The 23,282-nt window shown below is 41.2% G+C and overlaps 1 protein-coding gene across 3 annotated transcripts in view; it reads left to right on the top strand.

Moving 5' to 3' along the window:
• LOC144584979 (uncharacterized) overlaps positions 1-21,999 on the top strand; it is a 34,706-nt gene extending 12,707 nt beyond the window's left edge. The window contains exons 3-5 of one of the 3 annotated variants that reach the window (XM_078382376.1): positions 1,191-4,555; positions 6,986-7,051; positions 7,802-21,999. In XM_078382376.1, the coding sequence (XP_078238502.1) occupies positions 8,133-10,202 (2,070 nt within the window). In that variant the 5' untranslated portion in view covers positions 1,191-4,555; positions 6,986-7,051; positions 7,802-8,132 and the 3' untranslated portion in view covers positions 10,203-21,999. Of the gene's footprint in view, positions 1-1,190; positions 7,052-7,801 lie in introns of all 3 variants that reach the window. The other 2 variants (XM_078382375.1, XM_078382374.1) reach the window with 2 other exon arrangements.
• Positions 22,000-23,282: the final 1,283 nt, after the last annotated feature.

Here is a 23,282-nt window from a genome sequence, read left to right as displayed (position 1 = left end):
TGAATGATCTTAATTACATCATTAAAGAAGATGGAGAACCAGGCAGGAGGGTGGTTCATGTGAATATGATTAAACCATATTATAGAGAGGAGAATATGGTGTTATTTGCCATGAAAGCAGCTGACAAGGAGAAACACCATTTGCCTTATTGGGAAGGGAGAGGAAAAGTTAGGTACAACCCTGAAGAAGTTAAAATCAGCCCTTTACTTTCCCAAGAGCAGCAGAATGAATTGAAATCCTTAGTTACAAAGTACCAACATGTTTTCTCTAACAAGCCTGGGTTAGCCAAGGGAGTGGTGCACAAGATAGATACAGGAGATGCATCCCCACAAGCAGTAACTCCATATAGAGTCACTGGGTCATATGTTGACAAGGTGCGCAAGGAGCTAGATGAGATGTTGAAGGAGAATATTATTGTTTCATCATCAAACCCTTGGTCTGCTCTTATAGTCCTGGTGGACAAACCAGATGGAAGTATTCGGTTCTGTGTTGATTATAGAAAGCTTAACCTAGTAACCAAGCCATAGGGGGATGTCAGTATATTTCCTGCCTAGACCTGACCAAAGAGTTTTGGCAAGTGCGAATTGACCCCAAGGATCAGGAGAAAACAGCATTTTGTAGCCCTTTTGGCCTATTTGAGTTTCGTGTCATAAGTTTTGGGTTAAGGAATTCACCAGCTACGTTCCAAAGACTTATGGACAAGACTTTGCAAGGGCTTAGCAACTTTACTGTAGCTTATATAGACGACATAGATATCTTCAGTCACACCTGGAAGGATCACTTTTGTCACTTAGAAATAGTGCTGCAAAGATTAAAAGCAGCTGGGCTAACGGTGAAAGCATGCAAATGCCAGCTGGGTAGCCCTGAAATGAAGTACTTGGGTCATGTAGTAGGGGGAGGTAGAATAAAACCCCTGGAATCTAAAGTAGATGCTATAAGTAGTTGGCCTAGACCCACCACCAAGAAGAAAGTTAGATCTTTTCTTGGGCTGGTAGGCTATTATAGGAGATTTATTCCTAGGTTCAGCGAGATAGCAGCTCCACTGACTGACTTGACTCGCAAGAAGAGTGCTGACAACATCCAGTGGTCCAGTAGCTGTGAGGAGGCGTTTGGGAAACTGAAGGAGGTGTTGATCACCAACCCAGTGTTGCGAGCTCCAGATTTCCATCGTGAGTTTACCATCTTCACAGATGCATCCAACTCCGGGTTAGGAGCCGTGCTGTGCCAGAGTGACGACTGCGGAGATCTTCATCCGGTTGCTTACCTGAGCAAGAAGTTGCAAAAAGGGGAGAGACACCTGTCCACCATCGAGAAGGAGTGTCTTGCCATTTTGTTTGCGGTCCAGAAACTGAAGCCATATATTTGGGGGAGACATTTCGTCTTATGTACTGATCACTCCCCACTGTTGTGGCTAAGGACTATCAAAGCCAACAACAGTAAACTGATGAGGTGGGCTTTGATTTTGCAGGACTTTGACTCTGAGCTTCGAGTGGTCAAAGGGACTCAGAACTGTGCTGCAGATGCCTTTCCAGAAGACCCGAGGATTGAAGAGAGAAAGTAATAACTGGACTTTTAATTTGATATGTAATAAAAGTTTGATGTACTTGTACCAGGTAAAATTGCTATTGGTTAAGTAAACAAATGTTTAAATGTTGTACCTAATTGTTAATACAGTGGTGCCTCGCTTAACGAGCGCACCATATAACGATGAAATCGCATAGCGATCCGTTTTTTCGGATCGCTAATGCGATCGCTCAACGTTTTTTAATGGGGAAAAATTCGCTTTGCGAAGACTGGTAAGCGTTTCGCTTACCGATCTTCGCAAAACGAACCCTGCCGATCAGCTGTTCGGCGGCCAAAATGGCCGCCGGAAGCCGGGAAATGGCCAAAAATGGCCGCGTGCAGCGTTTTCGCGCCCTCGTTAAGCGAGGCGAGGGCGCGAAAATGGCTGCCGGCCATCCTGAAGCATCGCTGAACGGTGAGTATTTGGCCCATTTGGAATGCATTAAACGATGTTTAATGCGTTCCAATGGAAATCGCTGCCCCGTTCAGCGATGCTTCAGCATAGCGAAGGTTAATCCGGAATGGATTAACCTCGCTATGCGAGGCACCACTGTAATATGCATTAAGGAACATTGGAAATGGTAAAGTATGTAAGTGTAAAATATAATGCAGGTAAGAAGTTTATTTAAGGGTTATGTAATTGTTTGATATATTGATTATTTTTAATTGTTATGATGTATTGTTGTTGTGCTCTCTGTTCATGAGAAGGAAGCACTTTAGCTTTCCTCCCATGAAACAACTTATTAAGGGGGAAGGTAATGTAACAGGCAGCCCTGACCCCACCTGTCCATCACAGCTGGGCAGTGAATCATCAGCCAATGGGATGACGGAGGGTGGAGCTGAAGAGGGTGGAGTTGGAAGAAAAAGGGGTGTGAAGAGGGTGTGAGAGATCAGATCTGGAGTGTGAGAGAGAAAGAGCTTGTTTAGACGCCTGCGTGCCTAAGTGGTCAGTGAGGGAAGTCTGTGATACAGTGACTGACATCATGATTAGCTACTTGTGATTTTCATATTTTATTTTGTTATCTCAATAAACTTGTTTTGTTTTGAAGGAAACCTTTGTCCTTCTTAAATAGACATTATAATTGGTGGCAGCAAGAGTGAAGTAGTGTGCTGGGAATTCTGAGAAGCCTGAGTTGGCAGTGACATCAGAGTGGCCTGCCATGTCACACTAACCAATTAAGAGTTATTTGAGATATTATATATGATAAAGAAAAATTAATTTGGTGGGAGATGGAATCTTCTGAAATAAATGGGAATGCCAAAGGATATTTGTTTAATGTAGTAAAGAGAAATTTAATAAATCAAATTAAAAACCTCATTTTTAAGAAATATGTTAAATATATGGAATAAATATAAAGAGAAGTTTTGTCCCTCAACTTTACCATTAAAATTAGTGACTGAAATAGAAAGTTTTCCTACAAATTTAAAAGGTTTAGTAGAACTTTTTAAGAATAAAAGGGTTGCAAGATTGAAGGACTGGATGAGCAAAATGAGATCGAAGGAGATGATTATGACAAAACTTCAAACTAATAAACTATCATGGTATAACCTTATTCAGTTAGATACCTGGACAAAGGTTTGGTTGAAAACTAATGTCAAATGTAGAGAACTTACCAAGTACGAACAATTTCTGTCATCACATGAAGATATGCAAGATACAATGTTGAAGGGAGTAGTAAAGAAATATATATAGTATAATTTTGGAACAGGAGGAAAAAGAATATGGAACAGTAGGTTTGAAAATTTTGGAAATAATTTTAAAAAAGAATTTACAACAGAGGATTGGATAAAAATGTGGAGGATGAGAGTTTTAAAATTAATGTCGACAAGAATAAAGGAAAAAAATGCAAAATCTGTTTAAGATTGTATTTGACTCCTGTAAAAATAAATATAATAAATCCAGCATACCCCAAAGCATGTTGGAAATGTGATGAGGAAATTGGTAAGTATGTTTATATGTGGTGGGAATGCAAACTGGTTAAGAAATTGTGGGAATTGATTTTTAAGGAAATGTGTGATATATTTGGTAAAGATATTGATTTTAATGCTAAAATTGCTTTATTGTCAACTTTTGATAACACAGATTTGGACTATTACTTGAAAGAATTAATCACCAATTTTACGACAAGTGCCAGAATATTAATAGCTAGGTTCTGGAAAGACAAAAATGATATATAGAAGATTGGTATAGTGAAGTATGGGACCTTTATTAAATGTATGTAGACATTACAGTGGTGCCTCGCTAGACAATGATAATGTGTTCCACTGAAATCGCTTTTTAGTGAAATTATTGTCTAGCAAAAAGCAAATCGTCGTCTAGCAAAAATAGGTTTGCGAAGCAGGGACCAAACATTGTCCAGCAAAATTCCCCCATAGGAATCACTGTTTTGCAAATTGCTATAGCGTCCGCAAAAAGCCAATGTCTAGCGAAAAAACTGTCATGTGGAGTAACTGACTAGCGAGGCACCACTGTAGTTTGTTAGTTAGTAGGTTTTATTATGTATGTTTTTTACTGTGTTTTATTACTCATGTAAGCTGCCCCGAGTAGACTTTGTCTGGAGGGGCGGGGTATAAGTTCAGTAAAAGTAAAGTAAAGTAAAGGATAAATTGACTATTGAACTCAAAATAAAAAGAGGGGAAATAAATTCTAACAATTTTATGATATTTGGGGTAAATTTGTGGAATTTGTGTTAGTGAAAGGAAGGGGGAAAGCCTCTAAAGAATACTCTACACAATTTTGGAGAGGTAGTCCATAATTAAAATATTGTTAAATGGAGTCCCGTGGGTATGGGGTGCACATTAGAATTTAGTTTATAATAAGGACTTCTGTATTATTTGTTTTGTATGCATTTGAAATGGGTCTTGCACACTCAGTTCCTTTTCTTCCAGATGGTTTTTCTATCTTGACACCCCTCCTAAATAAAGTTTTGAGCATTCCTGTTCTACTTGACAAAACTACATGTCTTCCTTCTGGAAGAGGTTTTGTGATGAGGTCAGTATTTTTTGTCTTTACCAGGGTAAAATTCAACTTTTACTTTTCCCTCTTTTACAGTGTGCCTTCCATCACCGTACTTTGTACATATGTGTTTGCTTCTACCTTTTACACTTGTATTTACAAATAAACTGAAACATGCCGTGTTATCCATAAAAATAGACAAAGGCTCAATTACATTAACATTTAATTATTTAAGTAACTGTTTGATCCAAACTTTGTTGTTGTTTAGTCATTAAGTCATGTCCAACTCTTCGTGACCCCTTGGCCAGAGCACGTCAGGCTCTCCTGTCTTCCACTGCCTTCTGGAGTTTGGTTAAGTTCATGTTGGTAGCTTCAGTGATACTGTCCAATCATCTCATCCTCTATCGTCCCCTTCTCCTCTTGCCTTCACACTTTCCTAACATTGGGGTTTTTTCCAAGGAGTCTTCTCTTCTCATGAGATGGCCAAAGTATTGGAGCTGCACTTTCAGGATCTTGCATGGATGCTGTCACCATCTGCAGTGATCATGGAGCCAAAGAAAGTAAAATCTCTCACTGCCTCCATATCTTCCCCTTAGAACCCATTGGGCCTAGAGCTTGAAGGTGATGGAGAGAATCCCTGTGATGCCAAGCATACAATGACCAATGTCTCAGGAAATGAAGTTAGTATGCAATCTCATTATAATTCAGTTAGGCCATCTTCTCCCTTTGATTTAGTGCCATCATTAGCTCGTGGCTTGGGGAATGAGTCTCCACCTCCTCAGCTATCCGGCTTGGAAGATCCCATGTTTCGGCATAAGAGACCTGCAATCAAATTTTTATCTTGGAATATTGCGGGCTGGCAGATGAAGGCCTCGGATCCTGCCTTCATAGATCATATCAGTAACGTGATGTCCATGTGTAGAGTCACCTCTTGTGTTAGAAAAGAGTGTTTGTGATGACCAGCTTGTTCTCTTGACGAAACTCTATTAACCATTGCCCTGCTTCGTTTTGAACTCCAATGGCAAACTACCCTGTTGTTCCTTTTATCTCTTGGCCTCCTATTTTAGCATTCCAGTCTCCTATAACAAGAAGAACATTGTTCTTTGGTGTCAGTTCTAGAAGGTGTTGTAAATCTTCATAGAATTGATAAATTTCAGCCTCTTCATGCATAAACTTGGATGACTGTGATTTTAAAGTTCTGCCTTGGATTTGTATTGAAATCATTTTATCATTTTTGAGATTATATCCCAGTACAGCTTTTCCCACTCTTTTGTTGACTATGAGGGCTACTCCATTTCTTCTACAGGATTCTTGCCCACAATAATAGGTGGCTCGGGGAAAGCCGGGAGGCAGGGCAAGGCCTGGGTGTTCTCGGCGGCCCTCCTCCCAGTGGCGGCAGCGGAGATGGAGGTGAGGGGTGGCTCGGGGAGAGCCAGGAGACAGGGCAAGGCCCGGGTATTCTGGCGGCCCTCCTCCTGAGCCCTCGCTCGTCCGCTGCCCAAGAACACCCAGTTTCTCCTGGGCTGGCTGGCTGGCGGTGCTTTGCCATGATCGGTTCCCTGCTTGGGGAACCGATCATGGCAAAGCAATGCTTTCTTAACAGCTGATTGGCGGTTTTGTAATGGCCGCCCACTGTTTTCTGGGACAGATTCCTCGCTTAAGAGGCACCGAAAATGGCTGCCCCTATGGAGGATCTTCACTGAACGGTGAGTTTTTGCCCCATAGGAACGCATTAAACAGGGTTTAATGCGTTCTTATGGGGGTTTTTTGTTCCGTTTAGCAATGTTTCCGGATAGCGACGTTAATCCTGGAACGGATTAACGTCGCTATGCGGGGCACCACTGTACATAGTCACTGCAGCTAGAATTCTTTATGCCAGAAATTGGAAAAGTCCGACAGTACCGAAAGAAGATCTTATAGAGAAGATATGGTAAATAGCAGAAATAGACATTTTATCAGAAGTGATGAAGGATTGTCCTCTACAAAAGGCAACTGAAAGATGGGACTTATTCTGCAAATGGTTTGAGTCATCAGACATCGTTTGAAGAACATGCATTAAAATGAGAACTTAATATATATACATTTTAAAAAGAGTATTTTGTCCCCAAATAAGGGGATAAGTGGGAATCTAGGGTTAGAAGCTTCCCCATGTTTGTCCATTTCTGGACCTTCTAGGGTTTCACTCAGCTTAGGGTTCAAAGGCTGATGAAACTGGGATCTAAAGTTGGCCCCTTCCCCTAGTGGAATAGCACCTTTAGCATGGTGGGAGTGGCTTATCTGATATGGTGGGAGTGGTGGAATCATTTTAGCACTTAATCTTGTGTTTTAGATATTTTTGACAAATTTTTAGAACTTGCCACAGTTTCCATCAGAAGTGGCACATTGAAGAGGCAGTAACTGTATTTTGGAAGGGTGCTGTTCTTGAGGTTAACAGTGGAAACTTTTCTCCTTTGTTATTTTGCTTAGCCAGACAGGGCAACAAAGATGATTGGGAATGAAGAGGACATTTCTGACATCTCCCGTCGTGCAACTGTGAGTCCCCCAGCCATGATGTTGGATGATAGAATCGACTTTGAAAGGGGCTATTAGTCTATCAAGTTCCATCCCCTGTTCAATGCTATCATATCCAAAAAGGAGAGAAGGGTCCAAATTAATTCCAAACCACCAACAAAATTCATGACCTCTTCATATGTTCTAGGTCGGCCAAGCCACTCACAATTTGTCATGAACTACCAGGGTCCTTCTTCTCTTTTGGTGCTCCAGTCTCGGAAGTGGCTCTGCCCTTCCCTGCCTCCTCCAGCAGCTGACCACTCTGATGAAGCACGACAAGGATTCTCCCCACTAAACTAATGATTGGTTGACTGCAAGGAAGGGCCAGCAGAGCTCCATTCTGGATTGGCACACTACTGGAGAAGAAGGAGCCCAGCAGTGCACAGTCAGACATGACTGGCCCAGCTGGCCTGTGGGGTGTGGGAGAGATTATGTGCTGCATCTCTAATTCTGCGCAAATGAATTTCGTCGGATGGGGCCCAAATTAATTCAGGCCCATCTTTAGGAAAGAGTTCTATTATGTCTCTCCTCTGAGGCTTCTTTTCTGAAAGCTAAATATGCCCGATGCTTTCAGTCTTTCTCTGTTGGCTTTCAGTTTTCAAGATGTTTGCAGAATGTCTGCTTTGTAATCTCCTCCATATATGGATGTCAAGCTGACAGGTCTGCAGTTCCCTGGCTCCCCTTTTTGAACATAGGACTCCTCTTTCTTCTCTTTGTTTTTCTCTCCATCAGGTGAATAAGAGCACAAGTGGAATTCTGTGGAGCCAGTCGTTCTTTCAGTGTGGAAAAAAATTACTGTGAAGGACAAAAAAAATTGACACACTTAAAAGGCAGAAAAGGAAAGAAGGGAAGGCAGAGAACAAGAGGGGAAAAGAAATCTCCAGCTCTTCCTACTGATGTTGATGCACTTCTGATCATCTGAAAAAATCAACAGGGAAAAGGAAGGAGAAAAGGTTCCCTGGGCAGATAAACATTCAGGGGTGCCTCAGATGACAATAGACTTGACAAGGTCCACCCAGAGGAGAAACAAAGTCAATGCACTGAACAAGGAAAGGACTACACAATGCAAAGTGAATGTACTTCAAGTGAAACATCCCTGAGAGGTGAGAGACAGTACAAATGCCTACAGTGTGGAAAGAGCTTCAGTCAGAACTGTAGCCTGAGTTCACATCAAAGAACTCACACTGGGGAAAAACCACATAAATGCATGGATTGTGGAAAGAAATTCAGTCATAGCAGTCACCTCAGTTCCCATCAACGCACACACACAGGGGAGAAACCGTATAAATGCATGGAATGTGGGAAGAATTTTGCTCACAGTAATAACCTTCGTACCCATCAGAGAACTCACACTGGGGAGAAACCATATAAATGCTTGGAATGTGGGAAGAGTTTCAGTCAGAACAGTTCCCTGAGTTCTCATCAAAGAACTCACGCAGGGGAAAAACCATATAACTGCATGGAATGTGGAAAGAGCTTCAGTCACAACAAGAGTCTGAGTTCCCATCAAAGAACTCACACTGGGGAGAAACCATATAAATGCATGGAATGTGGAAAGAGCTTCAGTCACGGCAAGAGTCTCAGTTCCCATCAAAGAACTCACACTGGGGAGAAACCATATAAATGCATGGAATGTGGAAAGAGCTTCAATCACAGCAAAAGTTTCCGTTCCCATCAAAGAACTCACACTGGGGAGAAACCATATAAATGCATGGAATGTGGAAAGAGTTTTAGTCAGAGCAGTTCCCTGAGTTCTCATCAAAGAACTCACACAGGGGAAAAACTATATAAATGCATGGAATGTGGAAAGAGCTTCCGTAAGAACACTCACATGAGTTCACATCAAAGAACTCACACTGGGGAGAAACCATATAAATGCATGGAATGTGGAAAAAGCTTCGCTCACAGCAAGAGTCTCAGTTCCCATCAAAGAACTCACACTGGGGAGAAACCATATAAATGTATGGCATGTGGAATGAGCTTCAGTCGCAGCAGTGCCCTGAGTTCACATCAAGGAACACACACTGGGAAAAAACCATATAAATGCATGGAATGTGGAAAGAGCTTCAGGCAGAATGGTGGCCTGAGTACACATCAAAGAACTCACACTGGAGTGAAACCATATAAATGCATAGAATGTGGAAAGAGCTTCAGTCAGAGCAGTCACCTGAGTAACCATCAGAGAATTCATACTGGGGAGAAACCATATAAATGTGTGGATTGTGGAAGCAGCTTCATTAATAGCACTCTCCTGAGTTCACATCAAAGAATTCACACTGGAGAGAAACCATACAAATGCATGGAATGTGGACAGAGTTTCAATCACAACGGTTCCCTGAGTTCACATAAAAGAACTCACACTGGAGAGAAACCATATAAATGCATGGAATGTGGAAAGAGCTTCAATCAGAAGAATAACCTGACTACCCATCAAAGAACTCACACTGGGGAGCAACCTTATAAATGCATAGAATGTGGAAAGGGCTTCAATCAGAAGAGTTCCCTGAGTTCCCATCAAAGAATTCACACTGGGGAGAAACCATATAAATGCATGAAATGTGGAAAGAGCTTCAATCAGAACAGTTCCCTGAGTTCCCATCAAAGAACTCACACTGGAGAGAAACCATATAAATGCATGGAATGTGGAAAGAGCTTCAGTCACAGCAAGAGCCTCAGTTCCCATCAAAGAACTCACACTGGGGAGAAAGCATATAAATGTATGGAATGTGGAAAGAGCTTCAGTCATTGCGGTGCCCTGAGTTCCCATCAAAGAACTCACACTGGAGAGAAACCATATAAATGCATGGCATGTGGAAAGAGCTTCAGTCAAAGCACTCACCTGAGTAACCATCAAAGAACTCACACTGGGGAGAAACCATATAAATGCTTGGAATGTGGAAAAAGCTTCAATCAGAAGAGTTCCCTGAGTTCCCATCAAAGAACTCACACTGGCGAGAAACCATATAAATGCCTGGAATGTGGAAAGAGCTTCAATCAGAAGAGTTCCCTGAGTTCCCACCAAAGAACTCACACTGGGGAGAAACCATATAAATGCTTGGGATGTGGAAAGAGCTTCAGTCACAACAGTTCCCTGATTTCACATCAAAGAACTCACTTTGGGGAGGAACCATAGAAATGCATAGAACGTGGTATGCACCCAGGGTTCCATCTGCTGTGCTCGGTCCTGGATGATCACGCCTGTAGCAGCCTTGAAGGGAGCAGAATTCTTCTGTATTGGACCTAAAGCCTGCTTGATACCGTCGTACATTCCCTTGATGTTACCTGTGTCTGCTGCTATCTGTATCTGAGAGCAGAGCTGATGCCAATAATCATTGGAACATATCCTGGCAGCCTGTTGGACTTTGCTACCAGCAGCTTGAAGAGCCTGCAAGTTGTACTCACTAGGACAGGCTTTGTATTCTGCAAGAGCTCTCCTCTTATTCTCAATGGCTGGCATCAGCTCCTCCGAACAGGCTTCAAACCAGTCTGCCATCTTCTTGCCAAATGTGGACAAGGCGGTGTTATAAACAGAATTCTTGAAATGTTCCCATCATTCAGGTGAATAGCATCAGCTCGGCCTGGAAGAGTTTCCTCAAGCGCTTGGGCAAATTCTTCCACTTTTCTTTGATCAGGGTGGAGAAAGGCCCCACTAACAGCTAATTGTCCATGTTAAATACCAAGAAAATATCCTGGAAAAAGCTCACAAAGATTTATTTGGAGCACACATGGGTGTCTCTTGCACTAAGCAAAGGGTTGCACAGAATTTTTATTGGCCAGGGATGGGGAAGCAAATTAATCAGTACTGGCCAACCTGTGATACTTGCTAGAAGCAAGGTACTGGATGTCACAACCCAGCCTCCGTAAGGAATGCTTGATTAGTTGAATAGAGAGCTCCAGGTGTCTGGGTCCTCCTTATCAGCTTGAGCAGAGTCTGAATGACCCCAGCTAGGACGTACTGCAGACCCCGTCCAGAAGTCTGTTCTATTTAAAAAAAAACACTTTTTTGCACTATAAAATCCTTTTTGGTTTCTTGAACAGCAACGTCTGATGCTACAGTCATTTAGATGTAGTCATTTAGAATGACCAAAGCTCAATGAAATGGACTCTCTAGCCATATGTGGCCTGGCCTCCCCTGCTGGGAAAAGGCTGCATCAGACGTTGCTGTTCAAGAAACCAAAAAGGATGTTATAATTAATCTTTTTAATTGAAAAAAGTATACAGATTTACAGAATATGCAAAAGCATCGCAATAAGACATTTCCAAGGATTATTACAGTTACAATCCAGGCATTTAATTCCCTTTTGGTTACAAATCTCTAAAAATCTCTAATAGCTTCCCTCAGTGTAGGTAAAAGGCACAAAGCCCCCCTTTCTTAGCGTTCGTCAAGTCTCTACATCCCCAAGTCCTCCGTTAGCACAAGGCATCAGGAAAAAGACCTAGAAAAATCTTTGGTTCCTCAAAAAGAAGGGAAGGAACAAGGAGGATCCTCTGCACATGGCAAGAGTTCATTTTTGTATATGCTAAACTCCTCCTGTCTTCTTTGTCTCTCACGATGTCATCCAATCACGGCACAAGATGGTTGATGAATTCCCCTCCTCTTCTTCTCACGAGAGCGCAGGTGTTGTTGCTCTGCTTCAGACTCTCCTTAGTCAAAACAAGTGTCTGGTCTTCTTATCTGGTCTTAACTGCACAATCTGGAAGAAAACATCTTCACAGTCCTACTCAACAACATTCCCATCATGCAAAACCATTCTTACACAGAGCCAATTTGATTCCATTTTACAATTCATAGGACTACATAATCCATCTTTATTACATGATTTAAACCACTTATTCATGATCATGACACACCCTGGGAATTCCAAAAATTAGAAACTGTAGCGTTTCCGTTTTTGGTCTAAAATAATAATACATTTAAGCATGTTGGGTTACATAGTTCAGCTTAGTAACTAAATCGCATTATGTTAAAATACACTACATCATTAAAATCATTACATTACAATTATGCATATCATTTAGCAAAGCACTGAGGTAGGGAAACATTCTAACAGCAGCATTTGAATACAAAACATTTAGTTAGGCATCTTCACTAATATGGGGAAGATAGAAAAAAACAATTAGTATTGTAGAAACATCAGTCAGTTAACTGATAATACTGGCAATACATCTGATTATATCATCAGGAAAAAACTTAAAATGCACTCAGTTACATCGATAATGATCTATAATCATTATACCATGAAAGCAGTATACCAACACAAAAATCATTATGTTAAAACACTCTTAATCAGTAAGATAGAATAAAACACTCTGTGTATGCTCAAGGACTTTCAAATACATAGTTCGAGGGAAACATTAATAAATCAGAAATCCATCATTTTAACTATCTGTCACTTCTGAATCTCCACAACACTTTCTAGAAAGGCTGTCAGCATGACTGTCTTCCCTCAGGCAATTGTTGAAGGACAAAATCATATTCTTGCAACATATTGTACCAGCGTAACAATTTCTGGTCATGAGACTTCATTCTGTTCTACCAAGACAATGCACATGTATGTGTCTGCAAGGTAAATTTATTTGCTTCCAGGTAAGGTTCAAAAAGACGTGTGGTCCATAAAACTGCATAGGCTGCTTTTTCATGTTTACAGTAGTTTTTCTCATGAGGCTTCAGTTCACTGATGCCATAAGCCACTGGATGAGATATCCCATCATCCCCCTTCTGTAACAAAACAGCACCAAGCCCCACTCCTGAAAAATTTGTTTGCAGAACAAAAGGCATATCAATATCAGGTAGTTTCATCACTGGTTCATCTAGGAGTCTACGTTTCAAGACAACAAAAACATCTTGACATTCCTGTGTCCAATTTATCATGACAGTTTTCTGTCTCTTTAGAAGCTTTTTGATTGGCAAAACTATTTCACTATAATCATAAACGAGTTCCTTGAAATGATCAATCAATCTGAGAAAAATTAGGACCTGATCTCTTATAATAGGAACAGGCCAATTTTTTATGGGTGCAACTCGAACATCTGAGGGTTGATTATCCTCTTGACCAATCCAGTGTCTCAAATACAAAACTCTTCCTTTGATCCACTGACACTGTTCACCTTTGACTTTCAAACTAACATTGTAAAATTGCCACAATACAAATTCAACATGTTCATGTGGTGCACAAAATTACCACTGGCAATGGTGCGGCTAAAAATATTGTAAATAAATAAATAAATAAATAAATAAATATCTGTCAAATAAGCATATGCAAAAGGAAATGCCTGTAGAATTTCTTCAGCAACTTTCTGAACAGTTAGGCTTGCATTTTTTAAATCAGGTGGAATTTTTTTTGAAACGATAAGTTCCAACGTGGCTGACAAAAGTAGTTTTGTCTCTCGAATCCTCATCTATCATTATATGGAATAAACCAGCTTGGACTTTCAAGACTGTTACAAATTCAGCTTTAGCAATTATTTCTGTTATAAATTCCACACTTGACAAGGAATAACAATATGATTTTGTGATCTGGTTCAATTGACTGAAATCTGCTTCAAAAACATAATGAGATGACTTTTCTCTGGGCACAATAATCAGAGGATTACTCCGTACAGATTGGCTAGACTCAATGATGTCCATTTTCATCATCTTTTGAATAGGAATTTCAATACATTTCAGGTTAGTCCGTTCAGTAAATTCAGGATTGCAAGTTACAGGTGCATGGTTACCTGTGTCAATTATATGTTTCACTACATTACATGTACTGGGCTCATAACTGGACAGGGACATCTTCTCATGAGAACGCAGGTGTTGCTGCTCTGCTTCAGACTCTCCTTAGTCAAAACAAGTGTCTGGTCTTATCTGGTCTTAACTGCACAACCTAGAAGTAAACATCCTCACAGTCCTACTCAACAACATTCCCATCATGCAAAACCATTCTTACACAGAACCAATTTGATTCCATTTTACAATCCCTAGGACTACATAATCCATCTTTATTACATGCTTTAAACCACTTATTTATGATCATGACACTGGAAATGACAAAGCTAGAGCTAAACTATGCCCATTGCCTGTTATCTCAAACCCCTTTCCAATGTTTAGGTCTGGACCTGGTGGGACCCCTACCCAGGGTGACCAGACGGGGAAATAAATATTTTATCCATTATTGATTTTGCCACCAGATACCCAGAAGCATTTCCTCTAAGAAACATAGACACAGAAACTGTGGTGGATGCATTAATTAGTTATATATGTGTGACGATTGCCCAAGTCACTCATGAGCTGATTTGCATGATCCTATGAGAGGAGTGGAGAGTCAGAGTCAGCAGCTATATGAGGTTTGGCGGGAAAGGAGGAGTCAGATAGGGCTGGTTAGTCAGAGAGAGGGAACAGATACTGACAGATAAAGCTGCTTAAGAAAATAGATAGAGAAGGTGGTAATGATATACAGTGGGGTCTTGACTTGAGAACTTAATCCGTATTGGAAGGCGGTTCTCAAGTCAAAAAGTTCTCAAGTCAAATCTGCATTTCCCATAGGAATGCATTGAAAACCATTTGATCCGTATCTGCTCTTTTCCGTCCATAGAAACTAATGGGAAGCTGCTATTCCGCCTTCGACCACTAGAGGGGGATATTTTGTTTCCTTTTTCTTAGGTCAAGAAAGGTTCAGGGAAGGCAGGGAAAATACAGTCCAGGCAGGACAGTACCAGGCAGTCCGAAGACTGTCTCCCAATCCACTCTCTAAATGCTGGGAGGAGGGAGGAAGCAGTCAGGCACCCTTTTCACTGGCCAACAGTTAACTGAAAGTTCAAATTTTGCACTTTCCATGCCTCCCACATGGTGTTTTTTCAGTTCTTAACTCAAATCTAAGTATGTTAGTCAAGTCAATATTTTCCTAAGAGAGTGGTTCTTAAGTCAAAATGTTCTTAACTCAAGCCGTTCTTAAGTCAAGACCCCACTGTAACAAGAGAAAAGAAGTATGTACTGAGAGAACTGTTGATGATTTCCTTGTGTATAATGTTTATCTGAGAAACTTCTCTTATTAGTCAATCTGCCTCACTTCAATAAATAACTTCTCTTTCTGTTCATAAGTCAAGTGTTCAGACAAACGTCATTTGTCTTATGGATTGAGGTAATCCACTGGTGGCAGTGAGAGGAAAATGTGACTTGAGCCTTTGTGAGGGAAAGACAAGCAGGGGCCACAAGGGTGAATGCCACAATTGGTGTCCAGCGGCAGGATACGAAATAATCCACTAAAGCAAATGTTTAAGAGTGAATTTTCTGGAGTTGTGGGTACCTTTTAGTCAGAGGTCTATGGTGAAGAAATGGGTGACCTGCTAGAGCTTTCTGAACACGGATCTGGGGGAACTAAAGATAGGGAACCGACTCTAAAGGGAAAATAATTTTTTGTTTCCTCAGGATTTGAGAGACCCAGTGGGCTAGCTTGAAATCCAAGCCTCTGAGAGATAAGGGAGCATTGATGGATAAAAAGTGGAAGCCAGGGTCAGAGCAGATGAGAAGAGATAGGAAAATAAAAAGCAGAGGCTTGAAAATAGAATTTCTTTTGTGTCTGGAGGCAAGGAGGTTGTCTCAGACCAAGAAACATTGTGTCTTTTGTGTGAAGCCAGAGAAAGTGTAGCCATCTTTAGCTGCCGATTGAGAACTGCATAGTACCCTAGAAAAATACCAGGAAAAGAAAACAGCACTAAAAGTGTTTTTTTAAAAAAGGCCTGACTAACTCAGCAATAGAAATCAATCCCTTTTATCAAGAAAGTACATACTTAGGCCACCCAAAAGAACGAAAAAGCCAGTAATGGAGGAAATTGATTCTCAAGAGGTTGAGGGAATGGGAATAAAATTGGAAACCCTCAAATTCAGAGTGACGAAGAACCTGAGGGACCTGTATCGATTGCCTCAGAGAATGTGTCCTAAGCTCCCAAGATTTTGAAAAATGGAAGTTGGAACATGAATTCAGGCTTAAAGAATTGGAGATCAGAGAGAAATCTAAGGAACTAGAAATTAAAGCTATGGCTGAAGAGAAAGCTCAGGTATGGCTCAAGGAATTAGAGATAATGGAGAAAGATAAGACCAGACAAAAAGAAATAGATTTTGAAATGGAGAAAGAGCCAGAGAAAAGGGGAGGGCTAAGGCCAGACAAATGGAATTAAGACAAAGAGAAATTGAATGTCAAATACAGATGAAACAATTAGAAGCTGCTCAAAAATGACAATAATAACAACAACAACAACTCTAGTGAGGAAAATCTCTAAAAAATCAACCTAAAGAAATTTCCCCAATATAGGAAAGGAAAGTGCCCTGAATTTTTCCTGATTTCATTTTACAGAGCATGCTGGGACTTTGAGATTAAGGATGATGAAAGGATGCGATGTTCGCCCTCATGGCCGCTGCTTGTTTCCCCAAACACGGAGCTCACAAGGTACCTCAGCACACCCTCTGATACGCTGCCACCAATTGATCGACTTTATCAACCTAGTTTACTTAGAAAAGACGAAGGTCCATCCAGTACTGATGTTTCAACAGAACAAGTTTATTAATTACAGATGGTTGCTGGAATAATTCATAAGCATCTTCTTTAAGATTTATCAATCATCAATATTAACCTTCTATATTAATTATCACAGGTTATACTCTAACCAATCTCTCCTTAGACCCCCCCCAAACAATCTTTTTCTCTCTGATTCCAGACTCAGACTGACTCACTCCCCTCTCAGGCTCTGCCTTTTTACCACCTCCTTTGGCCCTGCCTCTTAATCACATTAACGTATGAATAATGCATAACTCATATTGCATAACTTTGGTGAATGCCACATTCCTCCCCCCTTAAATATGTTTGTTTAGGAGAGGAAACTCATTTTCCATCTTAAACCAACATGCATCATTGTACAAAAACCCTACTTACCCTCTGGCAAAATTCTGCAAGCAATAACATCTTATCTAACAATCACACTATCTTATTACACTAAACACTCCAATACAATTCAGTTACATACTTTACCTTATGATTTATACTTACGGCATTGAACGTTACAACCTTATGGAAATATAACATAATTATGGAACTTTTAAATAGATAGTTAAATGGTTACTCAATAGTCCATTCAGGTTTATTTTTAAAGTCCTTGAATCATTCACCTGGCCTCCTAGATAGTGCATCCGTGACAGTGTTGTGGGCTCCCTTTACACTTTTTATGTCAAAGTCAAAGTCCTGCAACAAAAGGGCCCATCTCATCAGTTTACTATTAGTTCTTATTGACCACATCCACAGTAAAGGCGAATGGTCAGTACATAGTGTAAATTTACATCCCCAGATGTATGGTTTAAGTTTCTGTAAAGTCCAAACAATTGCTAGGCACTCCTTTTCAATAGCTGACAGATGTGTCTCCCTCGGTTGTAATTTCTTACTTATATATGTTACCGGATGGAAAATTCCTTCTCTGTCTGCTAGGCAAAGCACTGCTCTTAGTCCAATGTTCGATGCATTGGTGAAGATTGTGAACTCCCAGCTGTAGTCAGGTGCGCTGAGGACTGGTCGGGTTGTTAATGCCTCCTTCAGCTGGTCAAATGACTGCTGGCACTCAGGGGTCCATCTAATGCTCACTGGCTCCTTCTTATGACGTCCGACAACGGGGTACAGATTGCACTGAAGTGTGGGATGAACTGCCAATAATAGCCTGCCAAACCCAGGAAAGATCTGACTTGCTTTTTGGAAGTAGGGATTGGCCCTTTAATTATTACCTCAATCTTGGAGTCCAGGGGTTTGATTACCCCCCCATCCACTAAATGTCCAAGGTATTTTAATTCAGACTGTCCAATTTGGCATGTACTTGCTTTTACAGTCAAAGCGGCTTTCTGGGTTCTTTGCAGCACTTGATTTAAATGTTCTTTGTGCTCAGCCCTTGTCTGGCTAAAAATGCCGATGTCATCCATATGGGTGACTGTGAAATCTCCGAGGCCATGTAATGTCTTGTCTACTAATCTTTGAAAATACGCAGGACCATTTATCAGTCCAAAAGCCATGAGTCGGAATTCAAACAGGCCTAGAGGACTCTGGAAAGCAGTTTTCTCCTGGTCCTCGGGGTCCATCTGAATCTGCCAAAATCCCTTGGTTAGATCAATGCATAAGATGTAATTGCACTCTCCTATCATCTCAATCAAGTCATCCAGGCGTGGCATGGGATATGCATCCGCCTTGGTGACATGGTTTAACTTTCGGTAGTCTACACAAAATCTGATGCTACTGTCAAACTTGTCTGTTAGTGCTATGGGTGCAGCCCAGGGACTCTCAGATGGGGTGATTATTCCTGGCTGTAGCATCTCCTGGACCTCTCATCATACATTTTTGACATAATCCCTGGTAATTCTATAAGGAATGACAGCTATGGGACTGGCATCCCCAGTGTCAATTTGGTAGACTACCCCCTTTGCTTTCCCAGGTATATTAGTAAATATGGTTTGGTATCTTTGCAGAATCTCAGGTACTTCTTTCCTCTGTAGTATGGTAAGGGAGGGGCCTAGGTTTACCTCCTCTGGGTTAAATCACTTTTCACCTATCCCTTCCCAATATATAAGTTCTTCTTTATCACCTGGGTCCTCTCTGATAGCATATAGGGTCCAGAGATTTCTTCTATAATGAGGTATGAGCATGTTGACATGCACTACCTTGTGACCCTCCTCTTCCTTCTGAATCACATAATTTATATTGTTCATTTTTGACACTTTTATAGGGACCCTCCCAAGCTCATGGTAACTTATGACCCTTGACTGGACTTCATCTTCAGGCCCAAAAGTTCTTTCCCTAGGCTTTTCTGTCATACTAGGTCTTCTGCTTGGTCTGGGCAGCCCTTAGGTTCTCTCCTGCTACCTCCATAGAACCTTTGCAGGGTGTTTTGCAACTTGTTCAGATATTCGATGACTGATTCTGGGTCACTCTCCTTATGGTCTTCCCAATTCATACAGAGCAGACCTAAAGGTCCTCACACAACTCGAAAGGACTGAATCCGATACATTCTTGAGGAATGCTCCTATAGGCATATAATAGGGGTTGTATTTTGCAGTCCCAATCATTTGGGTTCCCTGCCTCATAGGCCTTGGTCATGCATACTACTGTACTATTAAATTTTTCAATTAGCCCATTGGTCTTGGGATGATACGGTGAAGAGTTGATGTGGGTCATTCCACGGGCCTTCCATACCCTGTTTATAAGTCTGGAAGTGAAGCTGGTTCCCAAATCACTAACTATTTCACTAGGAAATCTCAATCGGCTCATATAATTTATTAAGGCATCTGCCACAGTGCCAGTCTCTATGGTCCGTAATGAAATTGTCTCAGGATATCCATGATGGTCAAGATGTACTTATTCCCCCAGCTGGTGGCTTTAGGCAGTGGAACTACCAGATCGATCCCTAGCCTTTAGAATGGGGTAGAGATGACTGGCAAAGGACATAATTTTGCTTTGGTTCTGTCCTGCCCTGTCCCCCTTCTCTGACATACATCACAAGTCTTGCAATAATATGTAACCTGTTTTCCCACACCTGGTCCAAAGAAGTTCTAGGCAACCCTTCTTGTGGTTCATATGACCCCCATATGTGTTCCAAAGAAACTACAGTGAGCTTGATTTATGATTTTCTCTCTGTATTTACTGGGGACCACTAATTGCTTTTGAGGTTCTTTTCCTCTGTATGGGGTGGCTAAAACTTCGCTATACAAAAGATCCTTATCTAGGCAAAATCTCTCAGGGCACTCAGGAGACAATAAAGTGGGTGAATTGGCCACTTCAAAGCAACCCACCAAGCTAATGTCCTCCTTCTGCTCCTGGGCAAAACTATTTTTCTTTGTATTCTTCAAAAGCATGAGACCAGCTTTTGAACGGCTATTAAGATGACTTTCTAAGGAACTTTTTCCTTCCAGGCTTCCCTCTGCTACAGTATCCCTTTCTACAGCAGTGAGTGAATTCTGGCCCCTTTTTGAGCATGTAAGTACAAACGCACTCTTAACATGCTCTGTTAAGTCCCAACCAATGAGAAAGGCAACCAATATTTCATCCAAAATGGCCACTTGCAGCTTTCCATACCAGTTCCCATAATTTATTTGAACCTCTGCCACATTCAAAACTAGTTTCCTTCCCAATTCCTTTTAAGATCATAGTTCTGCCTGGAATCATGTTGTCCCATGCTATCACGTCTGAATGGGTGATAGAAATTTGAGTACCTGTGTCCTTTAGAGAGATATATTTCTTTCCATCTCCTACTATTGCTTCCCCAGAGTTTTTAAGAAGAGAATTGTCATATTCAATACAAAAAACAATGAACTACAGGGGCTTCAGGGATTTCCTCAGGCTCAGCAGCAGCCTTGGTTGCATGGAGACAGACCTATGGTTACAACATCCCTCAGTGGTTTCCACAGCTTTGACACAGTATACTTTCTTGGTCTGATTATCATCTTTTCCTGTTTTATTTTGGTTTTTCATAAAATTAAATTGAAAATGCCCAAACTCTCTGCACATATAACGTTGTCTGTAAGTCCTTCGGTCATTTTGAGGCGATCTGTTAAACTTTTCCTCAGGGAGGGTTCATTCACTTCTGTGAAGTAGGCCCTGACAATATAGGTGAGGTACTACGCTGGCCATCTTTCCCTGATGTTTTGCTGAGGTAATTTTTGTTGAAGGGTTTCTTACTGTTGTCCCAGTCCTGCCTGTAAAATTTTAGCTCAGAAAACTTGAATCTCACTAATAGAATCCACATTTCCACCTGCTTCTAATAAATTTTTAGGATTTTTGTCTTTGACTAAATAATGCAATTCCCCAGGCAAAATAGAATAAAATTGTTCTAACCCAGTCACATTTTTCATCTGCTCTAGAGAAGAGACATTTTCACATTCCATCTGTTTGTCCAAACATTGAACCAATTTAGCCCCTACCTGGGAATAAGAGTCTTCAGGTTTTTTGGTAAGGGAATGAAGTTTTCTCCTCAGGTGTTCTGCATTTATGCCAAATCTTGAATATACCACTTTTCTATAGGCCTCAAAATCTCTAGCCTGCTCCAGAGGCATGACTAATGAGTGGATAAACAAAGTTTGTAATGTTGTATTAAATGTTCTGTTTGTGTATAGTTATGAAAAATGATTAAAATGCAAAGTTTGGATGGTGATGAACTGAGGTGTAAAATGAAGGTAAAAATAATGGTGAGTAGCCTTATTGATGTGGAGGTAATGTAATGTAAATTGTGTTGATGTAAGTAATGCAAGAGGTTGGTATGTCTTTATTAATGCAAAGGTGATGCAATGCAATTGGTATTAATGTAGTTAATGCAAATGTTTATAATTGTATGGATTGTTTTAAATGTTTAAAGTAATAAGTTTGCTCTAGTAAACATAGTAATAAAGAGAAAACTAGTATAAGTTATGTATAAGTATATGGTAAATATGATGTGTTATATGCTGAAATATGGTATATGATTTAGGACATAACTGGTAAGCATATTATTATGGTGTTTTGTATGTAATGTCCTCTGTATGTTCTGTCATTCATAAGGGTAAACAGTAAGGTTTTCCCTCATGAAACAAACTCCTTAGGTGGAAGGAATGTGATGATCCCCCACATCACTCATGCCATTCATATTCATGAGCTGATTTGCATGATTCTATGAGAGGACCAGAGAGGCGGAGTCAGCAGTCACATGAGGTTTGGCGGGAGAAGGAGAAGTCCGATAGGGCTGGTTAGTCAGAGAGAGAGGGAACAGATACTGATAGAGATAAACCTGGTTAAGAAAATTGGTGGAGAAGGTGGTATTGATATAGCAAGAGAAAAGAAGTATGTACTGAGAACTGTTGATGATTTTCCTGTGTATAATGTTTATCTGAGAAACTTCTGTTATTATTCGATCTGCTTCACTTCAATAAATAAGTTCTGTTTCTGTTCACATGTCAAGTGTTCAGACAAACATCATTTATGTTATGGATTGAGGTAATCCATTAGTGGCAGCGAGAGGAAAACGCAATGTGAGTCTTTGTGAGGGAAAGACAAGCAGAGGCCACAAAGGTGAACGGCACAATGTGCCAAGTGGGTTTTGCATCAGAATTAATAACAGGTTTAGGAACTTCCTTTATTTCCAAACTAATGAGGAGATGTCATGAGTGCAGCCGAAGACCTGGAACCAGAAGGGTTAACTGAGGCTGAAGAGAATGCTGAGAGATCAGAAACACCTGAACCGCCTCCAGATTCTCCTTCCCCAGCAGACAAGCTTCGGGCCAGGCCTCGGGAAAGACTTAGGACAAAAAAGTCAGAGGATTGCTCAAAGGCTGTCCACAGAAATATCCGTTCAACTAGTCCTGAGTATTAACAGGATGGAAAGGTTTCCAGCAGCTCAAGGAGCTGTTTTATAGTAACCCCTGGGAACGTGACAGATTGCTTCCACCACCACACTTTTCCCAACATGGAGGGAAAAGCAAGCGAAGACTCAGGTCCACTGAATGCTGTGCTTGCTCAGGTGCAGTTTCTTACCCAGACAGTCGGACAGCTTTAACAGCAACAAATTACAAGCCAACGCTGCTTCTCAGGCTAAGTGTCCTGTGCTTCCTCCTGAGAAATTTGAAGGAAGTGTGGAGGAGTTCTCAGCATTCTTGGCACAGTGCAAGCTGTATATTGAACTGCGCACCAGAGACTTTCCCACAGACAAAACCAAGGTATGCTTTATAATTAGTTTACTCAAGGGTCAGGCAGCTAAATGGGCTACTCTTTGCTCCTTCACCCCTGTTAACTAACTACCAGGGTTTTCTGGAACATATCTCAGCTGCGTTTGCTAACCCCTTGCAAGCTGCCACTGCCAACAGAAAGATTCGGGCCCTGAAACACAGAAAGGCTTCAGTCTCCCAGACTCTTGGCTCAAGATTTACTCTGGAATGAGGCAGCTCTTATGGGCCAGTATATGGAGGGGTTAGCCGATGGGATCCTGGATGAGCTGGCACGTGTAGATCGATCCAACACGCTGCAAGAACTAATCACTCTATGCTTACTCATTGATTAGAGAGCCAACGCTTAGCACAGGGCGGTTCCCGCCTCCTGCAGTCACCCTTGACAGCCCCCAATATCAGACCAGAGGATTCTGAACCTATGCAATTGGGAGCAGCTCGGCCCTGCCTCAGCCCTGAGGAAAAAACACGACGCCGCTCCCAGAATCTTTGTCTGTACTGTGGGGGAGCAGGACA

Source organism: Pogona vitticeps, chromosome W (genome assembly GCF_051106095.1).
Source record: "Pogona vitticeps strain Pit_001003342236 chromosome W, PviZW2.1, whole genome shotgun sequence".
NCBI classification, from domain to species: Eukaryota; Metazoa; Chordata; class Lepidosauria; order Squamata; family Agamidae; genus Pogona; species Pogona vitticeps.
Note: the sequence above shows the minus strand (reverse complement) of the source record. Positions and strands in the feature narration are given on the sequence as shown.